This window comes from Phyllostomus discolor, chromosome X, assembly GCF_004126475.2.
Source record: "Phyllostomus discolor isolate MPI-MPIP mPhyDis1 chromosome X, mPhyDis1.pri.v3, whole genome shotgun sequence".
In the NCBI taxonomy this organism is placed as follows: domain Eukaryota; kingdom Metazoa; phylum Chordata; class Mammalia; order Chiroptera; family Phyllostomidae; genus Phyllostomus; species Phyllostomus discolor.
This window is the reverse complement of record NC_050198.1, coordinates 104,069,407-104,094,607: the sequence shown is the minus strand read 5'-3', so window position 1 is coordinate 104,094,607 and position 25,201 is coordinate 104,069,407. Positions and strand designations below refer to the sequence as shown.

The window sequence follows — 25,201 nt, the reverse complement described above, 5'->3', positions numbered from 1 at the left end:
CTCATGGATACACTTATGATGGGTTTGGTGTTTTTCTCCGATTTCCAAATAAAAAATAAATGTAGTTGTTACGGCAGAAAATGGAAAAAGGGATGCCGCCACTTTAAAAGCTTCAATCTCTTTGACATTGCTGGCAAATGGAACATTAATGCATCTGTCATGATAACAAGCTAAGAATAACATCTAGACATCAAACCGAGCAGAGAATCCATCTGAAGTGATTCATTCAGATCTGTCTCATTGATTTATTAAACACAAGGCAACATCTGCAGCCTCACAGAGCCGCTTGGTGAAATTAATGCAAGATCAATTCAAATGGAAAAAAGTGTAAAAGAGATAAATCAAAACACAATTTGCATGCAGTTCCACAATCAGGCTTATTGGGTGCAAATGCTCAATTTCCCTTCCAAAGCAAATGTGTTTAAACGTTGTTTTATCTTTTTAGAATTGTGTGATCTGAAGTGACAGTGAAGAGTTTTGCAGGTTGAGCTGGTGAAAGGGAAGGGAAAGAGGGGGAAAATGCTAGCAAGACCTTTTGAATATGCAACACGAATATCATTAATACTGAATTGTTTTTCCTTTGTGGGGAGGTTTGATGTCCTTTCTTCAAAACCGGAGTATTTCCAGTTTGGGTCAATTGGGGCAGTTTTAATACAGATTTGAAATATACGGAGTGGATAAACCTAAATCATGTGTGTCCTTAGATGCATCAGATTCAAGTGCCACTGGAGATCAGATTGCCAACTGAAATCTAATATTTTATGATTAGGGTTTCTCACAATTATATTTGCCCACCAGAGGCACTTTTAAAACATCTAGAGATTTCATGAAGACAGAAAGTTTACTTAAGAAAGCATCACCCATGCAGACTTGTCGTTTTCTACAGGTATTAGAGATTTCCTGTGTGAAAAAACGTGAATGTCTGAAGACTCTCATTTCCTAATTATTTATTGGCATGCATGTACTGTACATGGAGGGTGATATCATACATAAGTATCCACAGATATCCTCCATCATATCATGCATCATTTCTTGAATGTAATATATGAGAGGTTGGGACAGATATGAAATCCAGATAAAGTGTTTAGATAAACCAAGATTGTCGATGACGTAGAAGTGTACACTTAAAATAAATGTACACATGGAAGTTCCGTGCACTGGCACATGGCTAGATTGCTTCTATTATAATCTTGATATCACTCTTCTAATAAAAGACAGAGCACTGTTGACTATGGGACAGCTCTTAGTAGACAATATGACTAACCCTCATTATCCTATGAAATAAAATGTCTCTATTTGCTGCCCAGATTAATTCATAAAACCATTTTATCATTTCTGAACATGTCATACAAACTATTAGCCCCAGGAAGTGATGAAGACTCCTTAAAATTGAATTTTGCTTACCTTTACTATGAATGAAAACAAACATTTTCAAAGTAAATGATGTTATTCTGTGTGGATTATGAACTGTAGTCATCAAGTGTGAATGCAAAACCAAACTCATGGAGTGCTTACAATAATCATATTTCTGGTATTTTAAGGCAGTTTTAGCTTGTTGGAAAAGTCTTTGTAATTCCCATGCAGGTTTTCTACCATGGAAGTCCATTTATTTTCTGTTCACATAGTCAAAATAACAACTAATCACAATTAGACTGCTTAAAATTGTAATTTAAAAAACTGAATTTTATTCATTTGAATATATGTTGAATCATGTCTCCAGATCAGTGAAAACATTTCCTGAATCATACATTCTTGTTACTTCAAGCATCCATTTAGCTATATGTAAATCACCAAGTAACATTTAATGAGTTGGTCTGCAAATACAGTTAAATGCCAACCATGAAATCAGACAATGGTACTTTTATATAGATAAAAGGTAGATAAAAAGAGATAACACTAAAATGTGTTGGCTGATTTTTCACTGAATACCAGTTTTTAATTTACAATCTTACTGCTACAATAAACTTTAGAGAATTGAGTAAGGGATGCATTGCATAAGAGACGTTTAGACATATACTTTCTGAATCTGCGGGCTCTCCTTCTCATATTAAAAACTCCAAGTTCTCTTATAGGAGAAATACAAAATAATCACAGTGCTTTATCTGCAAAAAACAAAGATCGAAAACAAGGGAACACCTTTCTCATTTGTTTTAGATCTTTTCTATCATCATTTTCTTAATAATCCTCAACATCATCTCTCTGCAATTACTTGTAGAAATTAAAGGGCATCAAGGAAAAACACTGTATAGCCTGTTGGAATTGCAATGGTGTAAAATTTGTCTTATTTAATAGATCAATAAATAGTCAAGAGTTTTAGCCTTGCTATTCTCTAGTATCTGAGGCCGGTATTATTTTCCAACTTTTTTTCTGGGAAGACAACTTTGAATATTTTGACCACTATCTAATAACAAAATAGTTACTATAAGGCACTGATAGAGTTCTTGTTGTGACTGTGAGTACTATCAAAACAACAATCATGTGTATGTACTTACTCATGTATCTTTCTTCATTAATAAAACGTGCCCTGAGCCAAATCAAAATGCCACTTAACGCCAATATGTTAAAGTCCTTGTCAATTACCAAACTGAAAATGGTCCATTTTATGTGTTTTGGAGTAGTATAGGGAGCATTTCACGTTGAAATATCCTAAAAGTCAAGACTTGTACTCTTCCCCAGTTATCTGACAAAGAAGGGAAGAAATGTTTATTATATACAAAAAGAAAATGGCCAATGACACAATTCCAAAGAGGCCTTCCATTCAACAATACATTATGGACCATAAATGCAAACAACTGTACTTGAACAATAAAATAATTTTTAAAAAATGCATTATGGAAATGTATCCATCGGTAGATGAAGAGGAATCTCTCTTTTAAACCAGAATAGTCTGTAAGAGTTTCCACTCACTGAATGTGTACTTCTTCCTTGCACTTTCTCCACCTTTTATCTAGAAGTGCTAAGAAGTCAAGAGTCCTAGATGACAATCCTCTCTGGCCAAGTGTCCATTGCTACATCTCGCTCATCTCCTTTGGGCATCTCTATGAGCTCTTCTGGCCCATCTTTGGCTCACTCTCCGGGCATCATTCTCCTCATGTCCTACTTCTCTTACCTCTTACTGGCTTCATGCCTTATCTACCTTATTCTGTTTTTCTTGAGCCTTATTCCTGTTTACATCCCTCACCTGTCTTTTCTTTTCATTGAATAGGAAGGTCATAGAAATAATGTTGATCTAAATACTAAATTCACAGTTTAAATCACTCAGGTGTTGGGAATAATTGAAGGTACACATTATCATGGTAGTTTTAACAACATGGGTATGAGAGCCTTTTGCATGAATAAAATTTGGTAATGTTATTTTACCATTAATTAGAATTCTCACAGAAATTGTGGGGTTTTCTTAGCTATCTAGAAATTGCAATATAGCTGTGTTTCTAGTTTTTCTCATCTTCATTCATGGATTGCATTCACAGAATATATATCATAAGTTTTTACAATGATATACTACAACACATAACACAATTATATAAAATACATGTAATAAATAAAATATGCAATATGAGGCACGTGCATCAAACCTGATACATTTCTTTCTACATTTGCAGTATTTCTCTATAACCTTTATGCATATACAGAAAAGTAATTTCAGCCAAAAAAGTTGGCATTGTAAATGGTGTGATAATGAATAAATAGAATGTATTGAATGAAAATAACAACCTAAAAACACATCATATAACAAGACCCCAAAACAGTATAAGAACACCTGCCGCTGGATACAGAGTAATTCATCATTTTTTCCCTTCAGTAAACAGCCCTAATAAAATTAATTAAAGAAAAGTTTCTATTTATAGAAGCATCAAAATCACATTAGGATACTAATCTACTGCTTTTAAAATGAAAATCATGTCCAAGGATGCGAAAGTTGATTATAAGGTAGGAAGAATTTCCTATGAGTAATAAGCCTTTGACTTTAGGTACTGGGTGTTTGTAAGAGAGGGAGAAGAGGGAAAGCAGGGGGAGGGGGAGGGGTAAAGAGAGATAGGGAGTGAGAGCAGATAGGTTTTCGTATCTGCAATTGTGTAAATGCCAGTCTTCCCAATGGCAACAAATGAATCAGATGGCCCTCACGTGAAGTCCCTGATTGATAACCCTCTGAATGTGTGTGTTAGTCAAATGCTTGGTGGTCACAAGAAAATGTCCTTTCTACTCTTACAACATGGACTTACTTATTTTATTGAGGGATTTACTGAAGAAAATCCGATCTAGTAAACCAGGTTTGGGAGCTCCAGTTACGCATCAGGTGCGAGTTCTCCTACGGACAGGTCTCCATTTAATTGGGAGAACAGCGCTCAAAGGAAAAAGGAAACACAGAAGCTTTCCTTGTAAGTTCCAGAGCATTATCTTATCCCAGCCGTCAGCAACAGTTTGCCTGCAAGGTGTCGGTGCACTTCAGCTACAGGACTCATTTGTATTTTACAAGCAATGTGACAGCTGGGGTAGTTGGAGGACCTAAACCCAGACACCTCATGATTTAGCTGTGTTGTGACAAAGTCTACCTCTAGAGAAATTGTCTGAAAATGACCAACAGTAGTGCTGGTTTGATCATTCCAACAAAATCCTTTGCCTCCTTGAACCTGGGGACGATGATTTCTTGGTTTGCATGCTAATCACACCTGCCAAATGTGCACTTGGCTAACACATATTAGCAGACTAGAGGTGGAATAAAGACTAAAATGACTAATTCCTGGGTCGTTAGAAATCAAATCACCTTGAATATAGTTTTCTTTCCTTTCTTTTCCTAAACTCAGAAACATTGAATACAATTTGCTTGTACACATACACAGACATTTGCTCTGTAAGATACTTCTAAGCTGGGACATGAAGGAGGTACACTTACAACCAGAGAAGCTGGCCAGCATCATGTAAGGAATCCTCTCTTTAGGGAAATAGGGTCCTTCCGACTGTTTGCCTGGGGTGAGAGCGGAAAGCATCCTCTCTGGAAAACCTGCCAAGTTCTATCCCACAGCCCAACTCGGTCCCAGCCCCAGTGTATCATACCCCACCTTGCCCTTTACAGATGCCCCGAAAGGGACGATTCCAGGAAAGTGGCATCTGTGGCTGTCGGGGTATCTGTGTTGTTATCTGTTTGTTTTAAAGAGCATTCATGGATTTTCCTGGAGCTTTGCATGAGCGCTCATTCTCTCTCTCTCTCTCTCTCTCTCTCCTCTCTCTCCCATCCCTCTGTCCCTGCCTTATTCCCTCTCTCTCTCTCTCTCTCTCTTTCTCTCTCTCTCTCTCTGTCACACACACACACACACACACACACACCACCACCACCACCACCACACACTCCAGGCACTGTCACAACAAACACTCAGAATGGGAAACGAATCCCCCTCTGGGATGGATTCTAGACTTCTGACCCTCTGCATCCCCCAAATGCTGTGTTCTGGCTTGCCAGCTTAGGAGCCTGGTCTACAGCTCAGCCAGCCCTCTGGCCCAGAAAGCCCTTGGTGTCCCTGTGCAGGATAAAACCTCTCCGACCCGTATGGCCACAAAAGAGCAGAAAAGAAAACCAAGTAGAGAAATCAACAACCACAAGCAGCCAAAAAGCCATGCAAGATATGGGCGAAAGGCTGGAAAGTTTCGACAGAGGACCGCAAACTAAAGTTTGTGCGGGACTTTCTTAGACCCAAGCCCTGATGACACTGAGGCGGACCAGAAGGGACGGACAATTAATTAATGAGTCCCTCTGGTCCTCTCTGAGCCCCAAAGACTTACAGCGCGAAGAGTAGAGGCAAGCTAGTCAAGACTCATTCCCTACAGACAAAGTTGCGTGATGGTGATGCGACATGCAGAAGAGGGCAGGGGGGAAAGAGCGAGCCGAGAAACAAGTATCTTACCTGGCGTTGGTGCAATCGGTGAACAAAGTTTCAAAGTCCTTCCTGGTGATGAGTTTACAGCGGTTCACCCCGGGCTGGATGGCCCCCAGCCCGCGGAGGATCCGGACCTGCTCGACAGTACACACCACTGGGGATATGTCCAGCCTCTTCAGCTTGGTGTACACTGTGTGCAAGCCCCCCACCAGGTGCTTGAGGAAGAGATCAAAGACTTGCGGCAGGCAGATCAGCTCCTGGCCGTCCATCAGGAACGAAGCCACCTTCACCCCGTGCATGTCGACCATCCTGCACTCGTTGGTATTTGTGTTGCCGCTGCCTCCGCTGCCACCGCCGACCCCGCCACCCCCGGCGCCGCCGCTGTGGTTACTGGCCAGGAAACTGTTCATTATATTGGGGGTGAGACGAGGAGGCTCTCCGGGAGTCGAATACAGGGGATCGGCTCGAAATAGGCCCCCCGGGACGCCGGCGCCACTGGAAGTTGCAGAGATCACCGGAGGTGCGGAGACAGCCATGGTCATTCAGTCTCAAATCGTAGGTCCCCGGGCGCCCTGTGTCCTCTAGGTCCCCTCGCGCGGGCTCCTTCACGCTCCTTCTCTCTCGGGCGCGCAATCGCTCGCGCACAAGTGTTCGCAAGTCTGCAGCAGCGGGGCTCACGCTCACGCTCAAACTCACCCACCACCACCCGCAGCCAGCAGCGAGCAGCCCCTACTCGCCGCGATCCGCGACCCCGCCCCCGCCACACCCCCTCCCGAGACTGACAGCGCGTCTCAGCCAATAGACTTCAGCTCCTCGGCTCCCGAGCGCGCCGAGTGGCTGCCGCTCGCCAGAAGGCGGAGACTCCCTGGCCGGCCTCCCAGCTACCTGAGGCCCCGGAGGGTTGGCGGGTGAATGGGGCTGGAGCCTTCTAAGGGGGCGGTGTGGTGCTTGGGGTTCGGGCTGAGCAGTCTGGCCAGATGATGCCGTTATCTTGCAGAACTCCCCAAGGAGTCTGGGCTGCAAACCCCTCCCCTCCGCGCCTGGCCGGTGTCTCTCTGCAACCCCGCGCCACCCTGCCCGCGAGTTCAACCTAGGAAAGGGAAGTGGAAACCCCATTTCCACTGAATTCCCAAACGCGGGAGTTGAGATGGCTTGGCCCACCTTCCAGGAGAAAAACTCCAGGGACTTTAGAAATAATCCGCTCGTCCCTTCTTTTCTGGGGTTCCGTTCTCCCAGACCCCGCGCACAGAGGAACCAGCGTGCAAGATCGCACTAAAAGCAGGGTTGCAGGTGGCTAACGCTCCTACGCGCTGGCATTCATTTCGCTCCTGGAGCCTGCGAACACTTGGGAAAGCGGGCAGGGAGGCTTGGTTTGTGAGTGACAAACGAAAGCCTCATCTTACAGCACTTCTGCCACTGTCCTGCAAGACTGCGCTTTGTGTCACCGTCCCTTAAGTACAGTATTCCCATGCCCAAGCTGGAATTGATAGGAAAAGTTCCTTTATAACGTAGGACAGTCATTACAGACTAGGACAGAGAGCGAGCATTTGCGCTCTTTAATGTTACCTTTTCTTCCCTCCGTCTATGGGCTTTGAAGGGGATTAGAGATCCGTGTCCTGAGCTCAGGATTCCTCTCGCTTGTCAAGTGCCTAAACGCACGACAAGAGCTGATAATAAGCAAAATGTCTAGGTAAGGTACACTTCAGGGAAAAGGCATGGATGGTCTTTTCCACATGCCAAATGGTGGTTAGGGCACTGTAGCCAAGTTGTTTTAAGACTCCTTGTCAAACATCTGATTCTCTGCAATCACGTTAATTGCTTTCCTGTGCCCCTCTCCTCTGGACGCTGTTATTCAGAAAGTGAAATCCATGCTTCTTTTCCTTACAAGACACTACCAATGATATAGCTTCCCCAATATCCTTCCAGAACATAAATAATTTTAGAAAGTTACTAATTTTATTCAGCTCTTCTTGTACTTAGCAGAATTGAAGAGGAGGAGTTGGGGGGGGGGTTCCTTTTTCTCCCTTAATATATAAGTTCAAGACAGAAGTGTTCTAAATTGGGGTTTTCTGCCTCTCTCTTCAACGTGTTTTCTCCTTTTATCATTTCATTAACCAAATAGTAAGAACTACCCTTTGAGTCCCTTCATACTGTTGCAAATTTTAGCTGTGTGGAGACAAATACTAAGAACTTGTGATGATAGTTGCTTTTGGAATAGAATGCTAAGTGACTAACATAAAAGACCGCAATGCATACAGTCATACACACACACACACACACACAATTTTAAAAGGCATTAATCATTTTTGCTAGTTTGATACTACTGAGGGAAGATAATAAGAAGGAGCAAAAAGGGACAATTGAGAAGACATAACAGACACAAGAAAAACTTCAACCAAAAGTAGAGGTTTTCAAAACAGAACAGCTCTGACAGAAATGTTTGTATTTACCAGTTTTTAAAAGATAAATCCCAAATTGTGTTCAACAGGTGTTCTGACAGAAATGACCATTAGGCTGTGTGTTGAAGTGACTTACTTCCTTTAAATTATTGTGATTGTAATTTCCAGGTGAATAAGTTTGACTTTAAAGGAAAACATTGTTTCTTTGTCAAAATTACTCTAATTGTATTTAAAAAAACAGTATACTCACTGCTGTGCTCACATTATCAAATCCATTTTATTTGCAGAGTGATTTGGAGTCTTCAGCAATATGACAATACACAGATGTTTTGATGTTTCAAATTTAAGAAAATCTGAAATATAAAAAGGAAAGATAGAATATTTCCAGCTGCAATTATTATTTGTACTACTAAAAATCAAATGCACCTAACAACTTTAGAAAAGGCTCAAACTGGATGTCTCATCTATTTAATATGATCTACCAGATGTGATGTTTTCATTAGTACCAGAAATTAAGATTCAAATTCTAGTAGAAATACTAGAGACTAAAAATAGCCATTGATTATTGGGCTTAAAGCCCAAGCATTCAACACACAAAATGTCACTATTCGGGTTCCCTCACATTTTCAGTCTTTGAGAAAATAAACTTGGTAATTTTCTTAAGGTATACTTGTAATTAAAGATTTAGTCATTTAGATCTAGGAAACAGGTGTTGTCCTCTTGTTGTTGTTGTTGTTTTAATCTTCACCCTAGGACATTTTTTCATTGCTTGAGAATAGGAAAGGGGGAGAGAGAGAGAGAGAGAGAGAGAGAGAGAGGTGATGATGATGATGATAGAGATAGATAGAGAGAGATGTGACAAAGAAACATTGATTAACTGCCTTCTCATACACCCCCTACCGGGGTTTCAAGCTGCAGCCCCGGCAAGTGCCCTCACTGAGAATCAAACCCTCAACCTTTTGATCTACAGGACAATGCTCTAACTAACAGGGCAATACTGGCCAGGGATCCTTGGGTTTTCTTGATATTTTCATTATGCTATTTCTATCACTGCGATTTCTACTCTTCCTATTATGGATGCTGTGAGATTGAGACAATGAAATTACACATGGAGAATTTGTTTATATCCCTTCTAACTTTAATGTCTTCCATAAGCCAAACATATTTCTAAATAAGGCTGGGTTTCCACAAGACCACAGGAAGCTTAGTGCATCAACACCCTCTAAGTTGGAATTGTATGAAGCAACATAAAAAAATAAATAAAGGCTGCACAAAACAGAGTGCCCTTGGGAGGTGGATCTCCATGGGAAGAGGCACTGCCCTCAAACGTACAAAATACTCAACATTTGTGAATTATTTCCACATAAGAACAAAGCACCCCAGCAAATAAGAACAAAATTGGTACAAATAAACAGCATTTCTCGTCATAACAAGAAGTTCTATATCCCACGATTCCAGCGAAATGATTTGGGGCCTAAGTGTCGCTTCTCATACACCAAAATACTGTCATCTTCTGGGATTTAACAAGCAATTGACATATTCTCCTAATTCATACTCAATTTGCAGGGCGAGGGTGCTCACTGGTGACCTTACGCAAAATATTCCACTGTTTGAGGTCCTCTTCTAATGAAAAATAAACAAATGCATTGGCAATCTTATGCAGGATTACCTTTTGAAGAAGCTGGTTTTCAGAATGGGCACTGAAGCAAGAAGAAAAGTGTCAAAAACCAGCGACGACTGGATGCTTAAATGAACAGTGAACTTTTGCTAACTGAAATCTAAAAAAGAAACTCTCAAAACACCTCATAAAGTATAAGCACGTGCCAACTCTTAACGCATTCTAGCCCAACCTGCACGGTCGTGTGGAATTTCACAAGATGTGTGGAATTTCAATGCCATCTATTTCTCTCAACGTATTGTTCCCTTTTCAGTCTGAGGCTTCTAACTGTTCAAATTCAAGGCATTCTGACTACAGCTGGCCCCCCACTGCCACTACTTAGTATCCTTTCATTCATTTCCTTGACTCGCCATTGAATTCCCTGCAGCAGCTACCTCCAACCCTTTTCTCCTCTTTGCGAGTCACCCTGCCCCTCCTCTCAACAGTTACCGCCTCTCACGTCTCTGGTTTAACCACAGCCATCCATGTCCTCTTTCATCTTCTTCTACTTCCCTCATGGCTCAGGAAATAAAGTCTCCTCAACTCCCTTCATTGGCGTTCTTACCCTTCTCACCTCCTCCACTGGCAGTTTTATTCCTACTCGCCTCTTTGGCATCTCTCATCTCTCCCTCCCTACTTGTTCTTTCCCCCTTTGTTATTGAAAATGTTCGAGGCTAGGAATCCTCCAGGCAAGCAAAATCCTTTCCTCAACCCTAACCACAACTCTCTGTTTCCCCTCTTGCCTATACTCTTTTTTTTCTTTTCACCTTGCTGCTGTTGACCTTGAAATCATAAAATTGCTAATGTCTATACTCGTAGTAGTGGCAATTTCATCAACTTTCTACAGCTTCCAAGACCACCACTTTGCAGATTACCCCAGATATTATTTCTAACTTTCATAAAACTATCCTGGGGAATTAAGCATTTCCCCTCGCATGCCCCATGGCCGCCTGAAACTCAGCATGCCTGAAACTGATCATCTTAGTCCCTTCAGATACCTTCTCTGTTATTTCATCTCTGATTTTTTAATTCTTTTTTCATGCAGGTAGTTATCTGAAACAGAAACTTGGGAGACACCTTTGATTTCTCTGTATTTATTACACACCCAACCAAGCAGCCGCTACATTTTATGAATTCTCTCTCGGCGATATTTCTCATTTTCATTCTTTTCCACTCTCAACATTACCACCACAGTTTTGGGCATTATTTGCTCTTTGTACTGTTTCCGCAATCACTTCCTAAACTTTCTCTACTTTCAGGTACTTCCTTCTCCGGTCTAGCTAGTATGCCAGGTTCATTTTCTGTAAAGTTTAACTCTAGTACTAGTCCTTTGGCTAGGAAAGCAGTTCCAAACTCCTTAGAGTGACATTTTGCTCCTTCTCTGATTTACCTTTCATCCTTTCCTGCAATACTCTGACATGTTGCCTGTGTACTAGCAAAAAGTATACTTTCCACTACTCCCAAACCTCTTATATCTTCCCATCCCAATGCTAATGCTTCTGTCATTCTTTCCACATAGAATATGTCGCAGCACACCTACTTATCTCAACCCACCCACAGCTGAACCATCTTTTAAGACTATACTCCAATTCACTTCCACGAAGTCTTCCCCCAATCTCTTTTGCCCAGCCAGGAGTGGGTTCTTCCTATCCCGAAGTCACAGCACACTGTGCCTCTCTTAATGAAGTTCAACAAAACAAACAAGCCAGCAAAATACAACCACAGACATGGAAATAAAGAACAAACTGATGGTGGCCAGAGGGGAGGGGAGAGGGATAACGGGGGATAATAGGGTGGGTCCCATCAAGGAACATGTATGAAGGACATATGGACAAAGCCAAAGCGGGTAGGATTGAGGGTGGGATGTGGGAATGGGTGAGGTGGGGGGAGTGGTGGGGGAAAACTGGAAACAACTGTACTTGAACAACAATAAAAAAAGGAAAAATAACATCTTTTTTTAAAGATTTTATTTATTTATTTTTAGAGAGGGGAGCGGGGAGAGAGAGAGAGAGAGAGAAACATCAATGTGCGGTTGCTGGGGGTTATGGCCTGCAACCCAGGCATGTGCCCTGGCTGGGAATTGAACCTGGGACACTTTGGTTCCCAGCCTGCGCTCAATCCACTGAGCTACGCCAGCCAGGGAAAAATAACATCTTGTCTTGTGTTACAGTCTTTGGTATCTTACAGTCTTCAGTTCTCTCCTAGAATGAGTTCAGGGAGGTTAGAGATCACCTGTGTCTTCATCAATGGGCTATTTCAAGTACCAACCATGGTGCCTGGCTCATTGTAAGTGCTCACACATGTTTATTTATTTTTATTTTTTTTAAAGATTTTATTTATTTTTATTTTTAGAAAGGGAAGGGAGGGAGATAGATAGAGAGAGAGAGAGAGAGAGAGAGAGAGAGAGAGAGAAACATCAGTGTGCAGTTGCTGGGGGCCATGGCCTGCAACCCAGGCATGTACCCTGACTGGGAATCGAACCTGCGACACTTTGGTTCGCAGCCCACGCTGAATCCACTGAGCTATGCCAGCCAGGGCTCACATGTTTATTAAATGAACAGATATGTGATAGTCATCTATAAGCTATTAAGATATATAAATGGTCATCATTACCAATTCTGAAGCAGAGTCTAAGGGACTGATACGCATTAAAGATTTTATTTTGTTAAAAGTGTGATGATTTTGCTTATTACTAGGTTTTGGATCTTTTTAGTGATAGGTGGCTTCTCTGATTAGTTAAGAATTGTTTCATTTTTTAATGTATCTAAGCATTAATTTCATTCCAAAAGCTTCTTTTAAGTGTGATAAAGTTATATTGTGTTATGTTTCCTTCTACGAACACTAAGGAATTTATTGGTTATACATTTATAATCGATATATTATAAAATTGCTATAAAATTTACATCTGTTTGAAACCTTGTGAAATTCTTTTATTCTACATGTTCTGTTTTATGTAAGGATACCTTAACTGAGTGAGCATGTCTTTGAGATAACTATTTCAAATAATTGCTGAGAGATATTTTTAAAAATATTTCATTTATTTATTTTTAGAGAGGGAAGGGAGGGAGATAGAGAGAGAGGGAGAAACATCAATGTGCGGTTGCTGGGGGTCATGGCCTGCAACCCAGGCATGTACCCTGGCTGGGAATTGAACCTGGGATACTTGGGTTCCCAGCCCGCACTCAATCCACTGAGCTATGCCAGCCAGGGCTTGCTGAGAGACATTAAAGCTATATAGAGCTTAGCGTAAAAATCTCCAGGTCCATCCATGCTGTCGAAAAAGGTAATATTTCCGTCTTTTTTTTTATTTAGCCATGTAGTTTTCCATAAGGAAAAAATTACTATGCAGAGCTAATGAATAAACTTGCAAAGTATGCAAATCACCAGCACTGACTTGAGAGCGAAAAAAAGAGACTATACCCTGGTTCACCTGGGATAGGAGAGAAATAGGTACCTTTCTCTAATGAGGGGAAACATAACCACGAGTGTGTTTATACTCCTAGAAGCATGGGAACACTAAGCGGTTACTACCTTTTGTCACTGTTATTTTTCTTCTGTAAAAGGTGAGGAAAGAAGGCTAGAATTCTGAATGCCATGCTATTGAAAACCTAGCTTCTGTCAGAACAATCCAGACAAAAATGACTGCACCATATTTGGCTGACTTCATAAAGATAAGCAGCTCTAGGCAGTTTGTCACCAAGCCAATCTGAAAGTTGACAATCAACTCGCAGAAACAATAGATACATACCGTCTGAGGGCTGGGTGAGTTGTGTGAAAGTGTGATATATTTATGATAAAGTTACTGTATTGCTATTGGGTTGGCCAAAAAGTCTGTTACATTTTTCCTGTAAAATAAAGGACACAGTTTTCATTTTCACCAATTACTTTATTAATTTGAATATTTTGAGTATGTTGCCTATCTCCTGCTATTGGCTTCTAGTGGGGAGAGGCCAGGGGTGCTGCTAACCATCTTCCAACGCATCAGACAGCCACGCAACAAAGAATTATTTGGCCAAAGTGTCAATAGTACCAAGAAACTTGGCAAACCACTTTTGATATGTTCAATCAGTCAGAGCACCTTCTCCACTGCACAAATCATTTTTTTGGGTGGGGCTCTGTTGCGTTTTTACCTTTTTTGAAACAATGAAGCATAATAACTCAAAAATGTTGCATATTTTCTTCCATCTTCAATATTAAAATGGCTGCACAAAAATCCACCAATGTTGATAAGTTGTTTTTGTTTAAAGCAGACTTTTTAAAAGATTTTATTTATTTATTTTTAGAGAGGGAAGGGAGGGAGACAGAGAGAGAGAGAAACATCAATGTGTGGTTGCTGGGGGTCATGGCCTGCAACCCAGGCATGTGCCCTGACTGGGAATTGAACCTGCGACACTTCGGTTCACAGCCCGCGCTCAATCCACTGAGCCACGCCAGCTAGGGCGATAAGTTTTTTTAAACACATGCTGATATGACAGTTGTCACAATACAATCTAACAAAATTGTTTCAAGTAAATTAAAGACAGCTAAGCACCACTAGAGCCATCATATGGAAAAACTAAACAAAGTTTTTGGCCAACCCAATGTTTATATAACTAACATTTATTGAATGCTCAGCTTATGCAAGCTTTGTGCTAAAATATCTCTATGCATCACCTTATTTAATCTTCATGACAGTGCTACAAAGTCGATTCTATTATTATGCCCATTTATCAGATGAGGAAACTGAGGCTTACAATGATTAATTGTAAATCGTGTGACTTTTATCCAAAGTCACACAAATGTGAAGTGGCAGAGCTGGAAGTAAAATTTAGGTATGATTCTGGAAACTCAAATCTTAACATTGCACTATTCTTAGACTTTGTTAAAAAATATTGCTCTGAGCCCTGGCTGGCGTAGCTCAGTGGATTGAGCACGGGCTGAGAACCAAAGTGTCCCAGGTTCAATTCCCAGCCAGGGTACATGCCTGGGTTGCAGGCCATAACCCTCAGCAACCACACATTGATGTTTCTCTCTCTCTGTCTCTCTCTCTCTCTCTGTCTCTGTCTCTCTCTCTCTCTCTCTCCCCCTGCCTTCCCTCCCAAAAAATAAATAAATAAAATCTATAAAAAAATATTGCTCTGTACTAAGTTTAAAAATAATTTAAAGTTCAAATGTTTTAAATATAAGTTGCATCTTTATTAAACAAGACAAGAAAACATTTCAAGGAGTAGGGGGAAGGTTGCAGTATTAGAAGACATATCTCATCTGAATCTTAGACAAGGCTTTTTCTCAAATTTTAAGCCATTTTCCATATAGTAATACAAACCACAAATTGCAGTTTTGAGGTTTTTGGAAATGTTAATCAGAGGACTTTCAGAGTTTACATTTGAAATCCCTAAGTTCTCAGTTAAGAGAAAATGACACAAAGTGGATCTTCATACTCCGGACTGTTGAGAAACTTTCAACATTTCCAATAGTTGCCTTATCTTCAGCCGATGAAGAGGCATGCTTTACGACAATGAGCATACACCCCAGGCATTGTATTGCCTTAAGCAGAGCACTGGTACTTCTTGTTACTTTACAGTTCATCGCTTCCTTCATTGATTGCTGCCTAATTAGGACTCCACACAGCACAGTAATTCTTCTACAAGTATGAGAGCCCTTCAGGCCAAATCTTAGTTATTCCTCTTTGAGAAAACATTCTAGCAGAGTGGGTAAGGGAGTGGAATCTGCAGCCAGACTGCCCGGGTCCAAATTCTGGCTCCACAATTTCGTCAGCCAAGTGATGTTGGGCAAATGAAATAACCTTGCCATGCCTCAGTTTCCTGATCTATAAAACTGGGGTATTAGCCCTGGCTGGTGTAGCTCAGTGGATTGAGCGCGGGCTGGGAACCACAGTGTCCCAGGTTCGATTCCCGGCCAGGGTACATGCCTGGGTTGCAGGCCATAACCCCCAGCAACCGCACATGGATGTTTCTCTCTCTCTCTCCCTCTCCCTCCCTCCCTTCCTTCCCTCTCTAAAAATAAATAAATAAAATCTTAAAAAAAAAACTGGAGTATTAATAATAATAGTACTTCCTCATCGGTTTTGGTGAGATTGCAAGAGTTCATATATACAACATATGTAAAGTGCTTAGAATAGTGCCTTTCACAAGAGTGAGTGCTATTCCTATGAACTATTCTAATTTATTTTTTAACATTTTTTCAACATTTCAGTGTCTGTGAATACAAATTTGAATCCCCTGACCAATGCAGTAAACCAACTATTTACATAGCACTTACATTGTATCATGAGTGACTAGGAATTATAACTGGAGATGATCTAAAGTATATAAGAGGATATGCGTGTAGGTTACATGTAAAGACTCCGTCATTATATCTTGGGGTGTCCACGGAATTGAGTCAAGTATCTGCAGGGGTCCTGAAACCAATCCGCTGTAGTTACTGAGGGCCAGAGAGGCTGTACACATTTCTACAGTGTGGGCTAGAGACAATACAGAAAGCAGAGGAAAAGTAACCCAAGAGTTGGAATTGTACTCAAGTTTCTGAGGAAGGAGAGAATTGAGAGACATAGGCACGAGGAACCAAGTGTGTTTTGTGAGAACAATGAAAACATACTATTTCAGCTAAATGGGAAATCCCCATGAAGATTTTTTTCTGGGGGGTTGTGCTTCTCTGGGACCTGCAGCTTGAGAAAACAGCGTTATGTCATAGCACCTGAAAGGTCTGGCACATTTGGACGGTGGACTACACACAGAGGCTAGCAGTAGCCTGCTACAATCCATGAATGTGCGTACAACCAGCAGTAAAGTGATATGAGCTGATAAGTCCTTGCAACCGCAAGAAGAGACAGGAGAAAGAAGGAAATCCTGAGCCATTCCTAATGAGAAAAGTATGACAAATGAACAGTCATTTTCCAGCCTTCAGTACTGGTCATTGACAATGTAAAAAAAAAAAAAGCACTTATAACTCTCTCTTAATGTGTCAGACTCATCCTCTCAGGTTAGTGCATTTAAAATCTCTTTATCAGGGCTTTTCGGTGCACTTTTCTGGTCAGTATTACTAAATCTAGATGCCTAAGATTGTAAGTTTTTCAAACACGACCTGTCTTATTGAAGAGATTTTGAGGAACCTTGCCTTCACTGTTGGGGTGATTTACCTGATTGTCAGTGATTTCCATTGATGTCAGAAGAGATGGCGGTGGTACTACATACGTATCCAGGGTCAAGTACAAAGTTGATTTTGATTTATGGCAAAGATTTTAAATAATCTATTCCCCAGGGATAATACATTATATCAAAAAGATGTATATCCAGAGTATATGTGTGTGTGTGTATAGACATTATATATAATGGGGATATATATATACCCCCTTATCTGGTTGTCGACCGGGCTTCACCTTGCCCATTTATCCTTCCAGTGCTTAGTTTTAATGGGTTCTCTGCATGAACATAAACAGGAAGCCTGCTGTATTCCTCCATGCTGCCTGGGTACCAAAAATTTGTTCCTTTCATATTAATAATAGAATGGTCAGTTTGGACTGTGGAGCTGCACTCACATGTTAGTTTTCACCAGTTCTTATTTCCAGTATTTCTTGTTTTAAAATCTTCAGCCAAGGGCAGATTTTCAATGCTTTTGGAGAGAGAGAGGGGGAGAGAGAGGGAGAGGGAGAGGGAGAGGGAGAGGGAGAGGGAGAGGGAGAGGGAGAGGGAGAGGGAGAGGGAGAGAGAGAGAGAGAGAGAGAGAGAGAGAGAGAGAGAGAGAGGTGAGAGATAGATTGGCTGCTTTCTCGCACACACCCTGACAGGGGATTGAACCTCCAATGTGGTTATAAGCCCTGACAGGGAATCGAACACCTAACACTTTAGTTTACCAGACAATGCTTCTACCAACTGAGCCCCACTAGCCAGGACTATTTCCACCATTTCTGTCTGCAGACATGCTAAACCCAACCTTGAGACTCCCAGGATGGTAGCTAGCAAAGGAGACAGGAGACATTGTCAGAGAGCTTTTACCTATACAATCCTGCTTCTCCCCAAACCAGTTATAATATTGCCGTCATCTCCATCGAGTGTATGAGTCTATTTGAGGAAACAAAGCCACACATACGCCCAGACCATAAAAGAACTCAATTTAAATGTAGCACTTGGAATACTGTTTAATATCTTAACTTGCCTCGGCGCTGAAGTACAACTAATATTGACAGTGGACTGGAGAGTCGAGGCTAGCCTAAGGTGTTGACATTACATTCTCCATTAGAATTCTCTATAGATGCATACATTTTCTCTGTTTTGGTGGATGGTAATTTATATAGGTTATAAGAGACATGGAAAAACTGACAGGAAATAGGCCTCCAGATAGGTTGTTCAAATAATGGAAGCCTGAACAATACACCTTTGCAACCAAGTGCAAGCCACACCGCCATGTGGGAAAGGGAAGCTACAATTCTCCTCCCCTCTTTCGCCAACCAGAATGCTGACTTCCTCTTTGCTTACGTGCCGAGCCATCCATTTTCTTTTTCAAAAAATGATTATGAAAAGAATTTCCACTCAGAACAAAAAAGAAAACTGTGGCTGGTAGTGTGGAAATCAGATCACGCTACTGGGCACGGTATCATCACGGTTTGGACTTTGCTAATATTATGGAAATCAAACTCTGTTTAACAGCAACCTTACAGTAGGAGAAATGGTTTTACAGCCTAAGAAAAAATATAATAAGCCTCCAGCCATCTCCAATGACCCACACCAGAGAGAATGATTTCCTCTTGGAAGTGTATTTATATATAAAATACCAGGTTGAGCTAGATACCAAGCCAAGGGACTGCTTTGTGGCCAATGGGAAGGTTAGGAGAACAATTCTCTAGGCTGGTGATGCTAAGTAATGGAATTTGTTTCTGCTCTGAGCTGCCCCCTTCTAGACAACTAGCTCACCCCATCCTGCTTTCTGGGCCCAGCCCCAGGGAGCCATCCTATCTCGGGCTTCCTACTCTTCTCCTACAAGTCACACTGTTACAGTCAACATCCCCTAAGCCTGCATTTCTCTTGTATGCCTCCAAACCTTGGTGTATGCTATTCCTCTGCCTAGAGTATTATATGTCACCTTATAAAAAATCTCTCTTCTAAATACGTATTCTGTCTTCAAGCCTTCGTTGACTTCCCAAGACAGAAGTGACGCTACGTTCTCCGGAAACCTAGAGAAGACATTTCCATCATCAAAATTTATTTTTCAGGATCAGCATGTAGACAGCAAATATTTGTTGCATTCCTACTATGCACCGGACGTCCTACTGGGCATTGTGCAGGGCAGGTGTGTCTCAAGCTGGTGCAGATCCTGAAAGTGAAGAATCATTGGCCGCCTCCAAGATGTGAATACATAATTGAGCAGCATTTTAAATGAATGCAATCTTGCTCAAAAGCTCATGTTTTTTCAGCATTCCTTTAAAGGAGACTTAAAACCAGTTTGATGTTAATATCCCAAGTGCATTCTCATTGCAGTTTGGATCACCTCCTATTACTCAAACTTAATTTTTTGTTTTTAAATAAACTAATGAATTCAAATGTCTGCATATGAACAGAAAAACGATCCTCTCTTCTGTGTAATTAAGTGCATTGTATTAATGTGTGCATAATGTAAAATCAATAAATAATGAATTACCACTGATTATAATTGAATGTTTTCATAATTTTATTGTCAGCCATGATACATAGTACATTTATGCAGCATTAAATTAATTAGTGTGTCATTTCTATTACATACATCAGCAGTGAAGTAATGCAATGACATCTGTTTTTAATGTTTTAAAGATGATGTCCCTTATAAATAAAAGAAAGAGTTCCTGGAGTTGTTTTCAGTGATGGGCATTTATGGTGGTACATCTGATAAAGGCATTTACACTTTTTATAATAACTATATTTTAATCCACTAGCCATTGAGTAACGGCACTCAGACATAAAGCCTTTCTTGCTGTGGAAATAAATTGAGAAACTCTTCTTTTGTTACATTGTTCTATCTCATTGAATGTCTATCCATTATCAATGGTAGGCTGCCTGTCCACCCTTTATAAGTAATAGAATAGAGATATAAAGATAGTGTGATCAGGCTATAAGAGAACAATGAAGAATTTTTCATTAAAGGCCAATTTGTAACATTTTGTAATCATCAATCCTTTCACAAAACCCATATTTAGTTTGTTAGTACAAAGCCAACAATGATGAAGGCATTTTCATTTGGAATTATTTGATAAGGTCAATGAAACGTTGCATTTTGGAATTGACTAAAAAGCTGTTCACTTAGGTTGGGTTGCCAGATGTAGCAAGTAAAAATACTGCATGAAATATTTGGGACATACTTAAAGAAAAGAGATGTTCATCACTGATCTAAAATTCAAATGTAACTGTTTCCTGTACCTTTAGCTACTGAATCTGGCAACTAACTCTTACATAGGGGGAATCAGAGAAGGCTCCTTGGGTGAGGTGGTACTTGAGTCATGGAGAAGGACCACTTGGAGTTAGGTAGATGAGAATGTGTAGGTTGGGCAAGGGATTTGAGGCAAAGGCATGAATATGATAGTTGGAGGATAAATATGGGGAAAAACGGATGAAGAATAGGGGTGAGTCCTTCCATTTGAAGATTAACTTCTTTTTTTAAAGATTTTATTTACTTAGTTTTAGAGACAGGGGAAGGGAGAGAGAGAAACATCTAGGTGTGTTTGCCTCTCATGCGCCCCCTACTGGGGACCTGGCCCACAACCCAGGGATGTGCCCTAACTGGGAATTGAACCAGTGACCTTTGGTTTGCAGGCAGGCGCTCAATCCGCTGAGGCACACCAGCCAGGGCTGAAAATTAATTTCTAACTTCACAATGATAACAGAATGGGTAGATACAAGAGATATTATTTTACTTGAATCTCCAACCCTTTTCTCCAAGTTCACATTACAACCTGACAGGTGTAAACATTGGAGCTCTCATGCAAAAACAGTTGCTTAAAAGAATACAAAACTCTGCTCTGTCCAAAATTCTTTCTCTCCTTTTAGAAACTTCAACAGGGTTCACCTTGCTCTGGGACAGCTAATCGGCCTTTGGTTTTTTCCAGAAAGAAATCTGATCTCTTGTCTTTTCTTTGAAAATGTCACAGTCCACATTCTATGCAACTGTTTTCACCTGTCTGGATGTCAGATATCAATGTAATTTTAGGGCTGGAGTGGGAAATTTCATTGCTCCAAAAGCATATTTTTCACCAATAACTGATGGTCGATGATAGAACCAAATGCCCTTGAATGTAAATTGATGTTTGTATGCTGTTTGCATACTGACTTCTGGAAATATCCGTTCTAAGCCTAAACTGTTGTTCATCATTAGAATCCATCGTTGTAACATCATCATGTTACTCATTAGAATTTCTCAATATGAGGCCAATACTGTGGGAAATCATACTTATTCCTATTGCTCTTCATACAAAATATATGTATATATTCTTATTGATACCATTTATCATGAGGAGTCTCAAAAATTCATTTCACAATGAATATGTCATGCATTTTCAAACAACATAGCTAAACTCTCCACTTAAAATATAGAGTCAAGTGGATACATTTTGAGCCCAAAATGGCTGAAAAGAAAGAAAAGGTGAAGTTGAAGAAGAGACCTGCTCTTATATAAAGTTAGTGCTACTATTACCGTGAACAATGACTTGTAAATCATTCTTTTTTTGGAATGCAACTACCAAGCCCCCTGTATATAAAGGCAATGTATGAAAATAAAAATGTTTTGTATTTCATCATGTGCCATTTTGATCTTTTTCTAATTCCTTCTTTGGTTTTATTTTTATGCATACTCCATAAAAAAGCATCTAGAATAGTTTCAATCCGCTCATAAGCCATGGACAATGTCTTCAACACAAATAAAAACATTCGCTCATATACTCACAGGTCTGTCCTCCCTTATCCCACAAACACACAATGATTGCACCACTACCACTAAAATCTGTCATGAGTTAGTAATATCTTTGTTTTCGGTGCAAGCAAAAAAAAAAAAAAAATACGTTTTACTACCTTGCGGCAAGAGACCCATCCTGGAGTTACCGCCATCTAGTGACAACTAAGGGTATTTATTCCTTTTACTTTTCAAAACTAAATTGCCTAAATTTTTAAAAAGTAAAATACAGTGAAGCCAAAGTGGGTAAGATCGAAGGTGGGAGGCAGGGATGGAGGGGATGGGGGGAGTGGTTGGAGGAAAATGGAGACAAGTGTACTTGAACAACAATAAAAAAAGTAAAATAAAATGGAAATAAACAAGAAAATAAATATAAAGACTCTGGTAGAACTCTTTAGTATATAGTACATCTGCCACAGCATTGTTTGACTGTAAATCAAGGTAATTACTTTTGTTTTCAAATAAAGTGGACTTCCAATATTTTAGCATGTTTGTGTTTTACTTTCTGATGAAAATGCAAACTCTACAGGTTATGGATTTCTTTGCACCTTGAACTTATGCAAATTCTCTGCTGAAGTAATATTTCTTTTTCACTTCCCAACTGTTTTCAATAATAATTTGCTATTTTTATAGAATGTGCCTACATCTGGAGCTCTTATCTGGAGAGGTCTGTGTGTGTGCAGGTTCCTGAGATGTTGCCACAAATGATTTCCTTGTATTCGTGACTCTGCAAAAATATCGCCTTCAAGGGAAAAAGTGTTAACATTTTGGTCAAAATATTTTAGGGTTCTTTCAGAAATAAGGTATTAAATAACTTATGCTAAATATAGCTATAAAAAGCTAGCCACGTAGGAGTTTTGTTTCTTTTTTATTCCACAGTGCCCTCCTATCATTTTTCAGGGTCACACATATAGTACCTCAAGCTGGAAAGTGACCTCTGGTTTAAACTAGAAAACACAGAGATACTGTGGAATTTTTTCATTGAAAGTTTTTATTGTTTATGCTATTACAGATGTCCCAATTTTCCCCCTTGGCCCACCTCCACCCAGCCTGCTTCCAGCTCCCACAGTCAATCCCACACGGTTGTCCTTGTCCATGGGTCATTCATACATGCTCTCTGACTAGTCCCTTCCCCCTCTTTCAACCAGAATTTTACTTCAGTCTTCTTAAGACTCAAATGCAGCCCTATTGACTACAAATGATAACTTCCAGGTAAGTGGCCAGATTTTATAAAGAGCTGTGCCAAATAATGCTTATTTAAAAGTAATCTGTCTTGCCCTGGCTGGCATAGCTCAGTGGATTGAGCGCGGGCTGGGAACCAAAGTGTCCCAGGTTCGATTCCCAGCCAGGGTACATTCCTGGGTTGCAGGCCAGAACCCCCAGCAACCGCACATTGATGTTTCTCTCTCTCTCTATCTCCCTCCCTTCCCTCTCTAATAAATAAATAAATAAATAAATAAATAAATAAATAAAATATTTTAAAAAAAGAAAATACCAGAATTATATGTAATATTTCTAGTCGGTTTACTTTTCCCTAAGGAACAGAATAAAAATACCTTAAAGAACAGTACAAAAATATCTACCACAGATAGTGAGCACTCCAAATGGGCAAGTGGATCACTTTATGCAGCTGAAGAAGTGCTGAGTGAGGGGCTTAGGCCAGTGTATGCCGGTGAGGAAAACCATTAGATACCAACAGGCAGGCTCTGGGTCTCAACCACTTTTCCCCATGTCACTGAAACCAAGTCTCATGAATCTATGTCTTGTAAAAAAAGTTATAAATGTCATATTAAAGCATGTGTGATATAATGGTTTCTCCATCTGAACTAGGAAACAAAAGCAACCGTCAATTTTCAAGGCTTAGTGCTTTCATATTTTCATATGAGAATTGAATTCAAGAAGTGTGTCAGAGTGATATCACTGAGTCATAATATTAGGGCTGTAATGATTAAAGTGCCTTAGAAATAAACATTTACAATTAATCAGAATGTTTGGTTGAAGTCTTCTATAAATGATGTTGAAATGAATACATACAATGCTGATTCAATTATGAGTATTATTTGAAAATTATGAAAGTTTATATTTATTTAAAAGGCAATCTAGTCTTTGTTCCTGGTCATCTTTCTCTGCTCTCATATTGACGATTTTACCCCAGAAATGGAAACTAAGTTGAGAAATAGTTAATGAGCGCCCCTGGTATACCCTGGGTATTATATAATACCACTTTAATGTGTGCAAAGAAATAATGTAATAGGAATTCTGTAATGATTTCAGCAACAGAGAAATCCAATTTTTTGGATTTAATGTAAAAATAAGTAGGGCATTAAAACAATTAAATTGAATATGCACAGATACTTGTGACATCATAAATACATTTTCTCAGCTTGATTTCTTAAGTGGCCATTGCTTGATCTATATTATAGGAATCTTAAATTTTAAAGAAAAGTAATATTTCCTAAAGTATTGTATTAATACACTAAGACAGGGGTGTCCAACTCATTTTCACCAGGGGCCACATCAGCCTCAAAGTTGCCTTCAAAGGGTCAAAATAATTTTAGGACTGTATAAATGAAACTACTCCTTAACTGTGCAGGAGTTGAAATTACATTTGGCCCTTTGAAGGCAACCACGAGGCTGATGTGGCCCCCGGTGAAAATGAGTTGGACACCCCTGCACTAAGAGGAATAAAAATCTCAGAGATTTTAGGAAAGCCTACAGCATGAGCCAAGACAGACTGTTTGTATGGAAAAGCCACTGGGCCCACAACTTAGATGGGACAGGAGCTCAAGAAATCAGCAGGGATGGGACAGGATCTCAAGAAATCAGCAGGGATGGGACAGGAGCTCAAGAAATCAGCAGGGTGTGAGAAATAGCATCAGCCAGGTTGATGGAGACTGACCTATGGTGGCTGCCTGATCTTTGAGGGGAAGGCTCAGCAAAGGAGCAATGGCTCTTGCCAGCACTGCTGTCTGGGAGAAAGCTTCACCTGCAGCTGTCGCCCTGAGGCCAGACGGTTCAGTTACTCCCTGTAGGTCTCAGATGCCTTTTGAGTTGTTGCGCGTGGGTCACTGGCCAGCAGTGACCACGGAACGCTGTGGATGGCTCGCCAAAAAACACGCGAGAAACAAACAAACATGCACAGAGACAGGCCAGTTTCTGTGGGGAAGAAGGGACGAAATGGCCACCCCCCCTAGTGGGGGGCACGCCGATTTACCGTCCATACATGCTTTTATTGGGCTCATTTTGCATAAGAATTCAGGTAAAGTACAGTACTTATCAGGGGGAAGTAAGGAACTATAGAAAACAAGGAACTCTGCTGGTCTGTTGAGTCAGGGTCAAAGAGCTGTAAGACTTTGAGGAAC

At 40.4% G+C, this 25,201-nt stretch overlaps 1 protein-coding gene across 2 annotated transcripts in view; it reads right to left on the bottom strand.

Moving 5' to 3' along the window:
* The window catches only part of DACH2 (dachshund family transcription factor 2), a 448,371-nt gene extending 441,767 nt beyond the window's left edge, over positions 1-6,604 (bottom strand). For both annotated transcript variants that reach the window (XM_036016277.1, XM_036016278.1), the window contains exon 1: positions 5,901-6,604. In XM_036016277.1, coding sequence (XP_035872170.1) covers positions 5,901-6,415 — 515 coding nt within the window. In that variant the 5' untranslated portion in view covers positions 6,416-6,604. The remainder of the gene's footprint in view (positions 1-5,900) is intronic.
* Between the last annotated feature and the right edge of the window lie 18,597 nt (positions 6,605-25,201).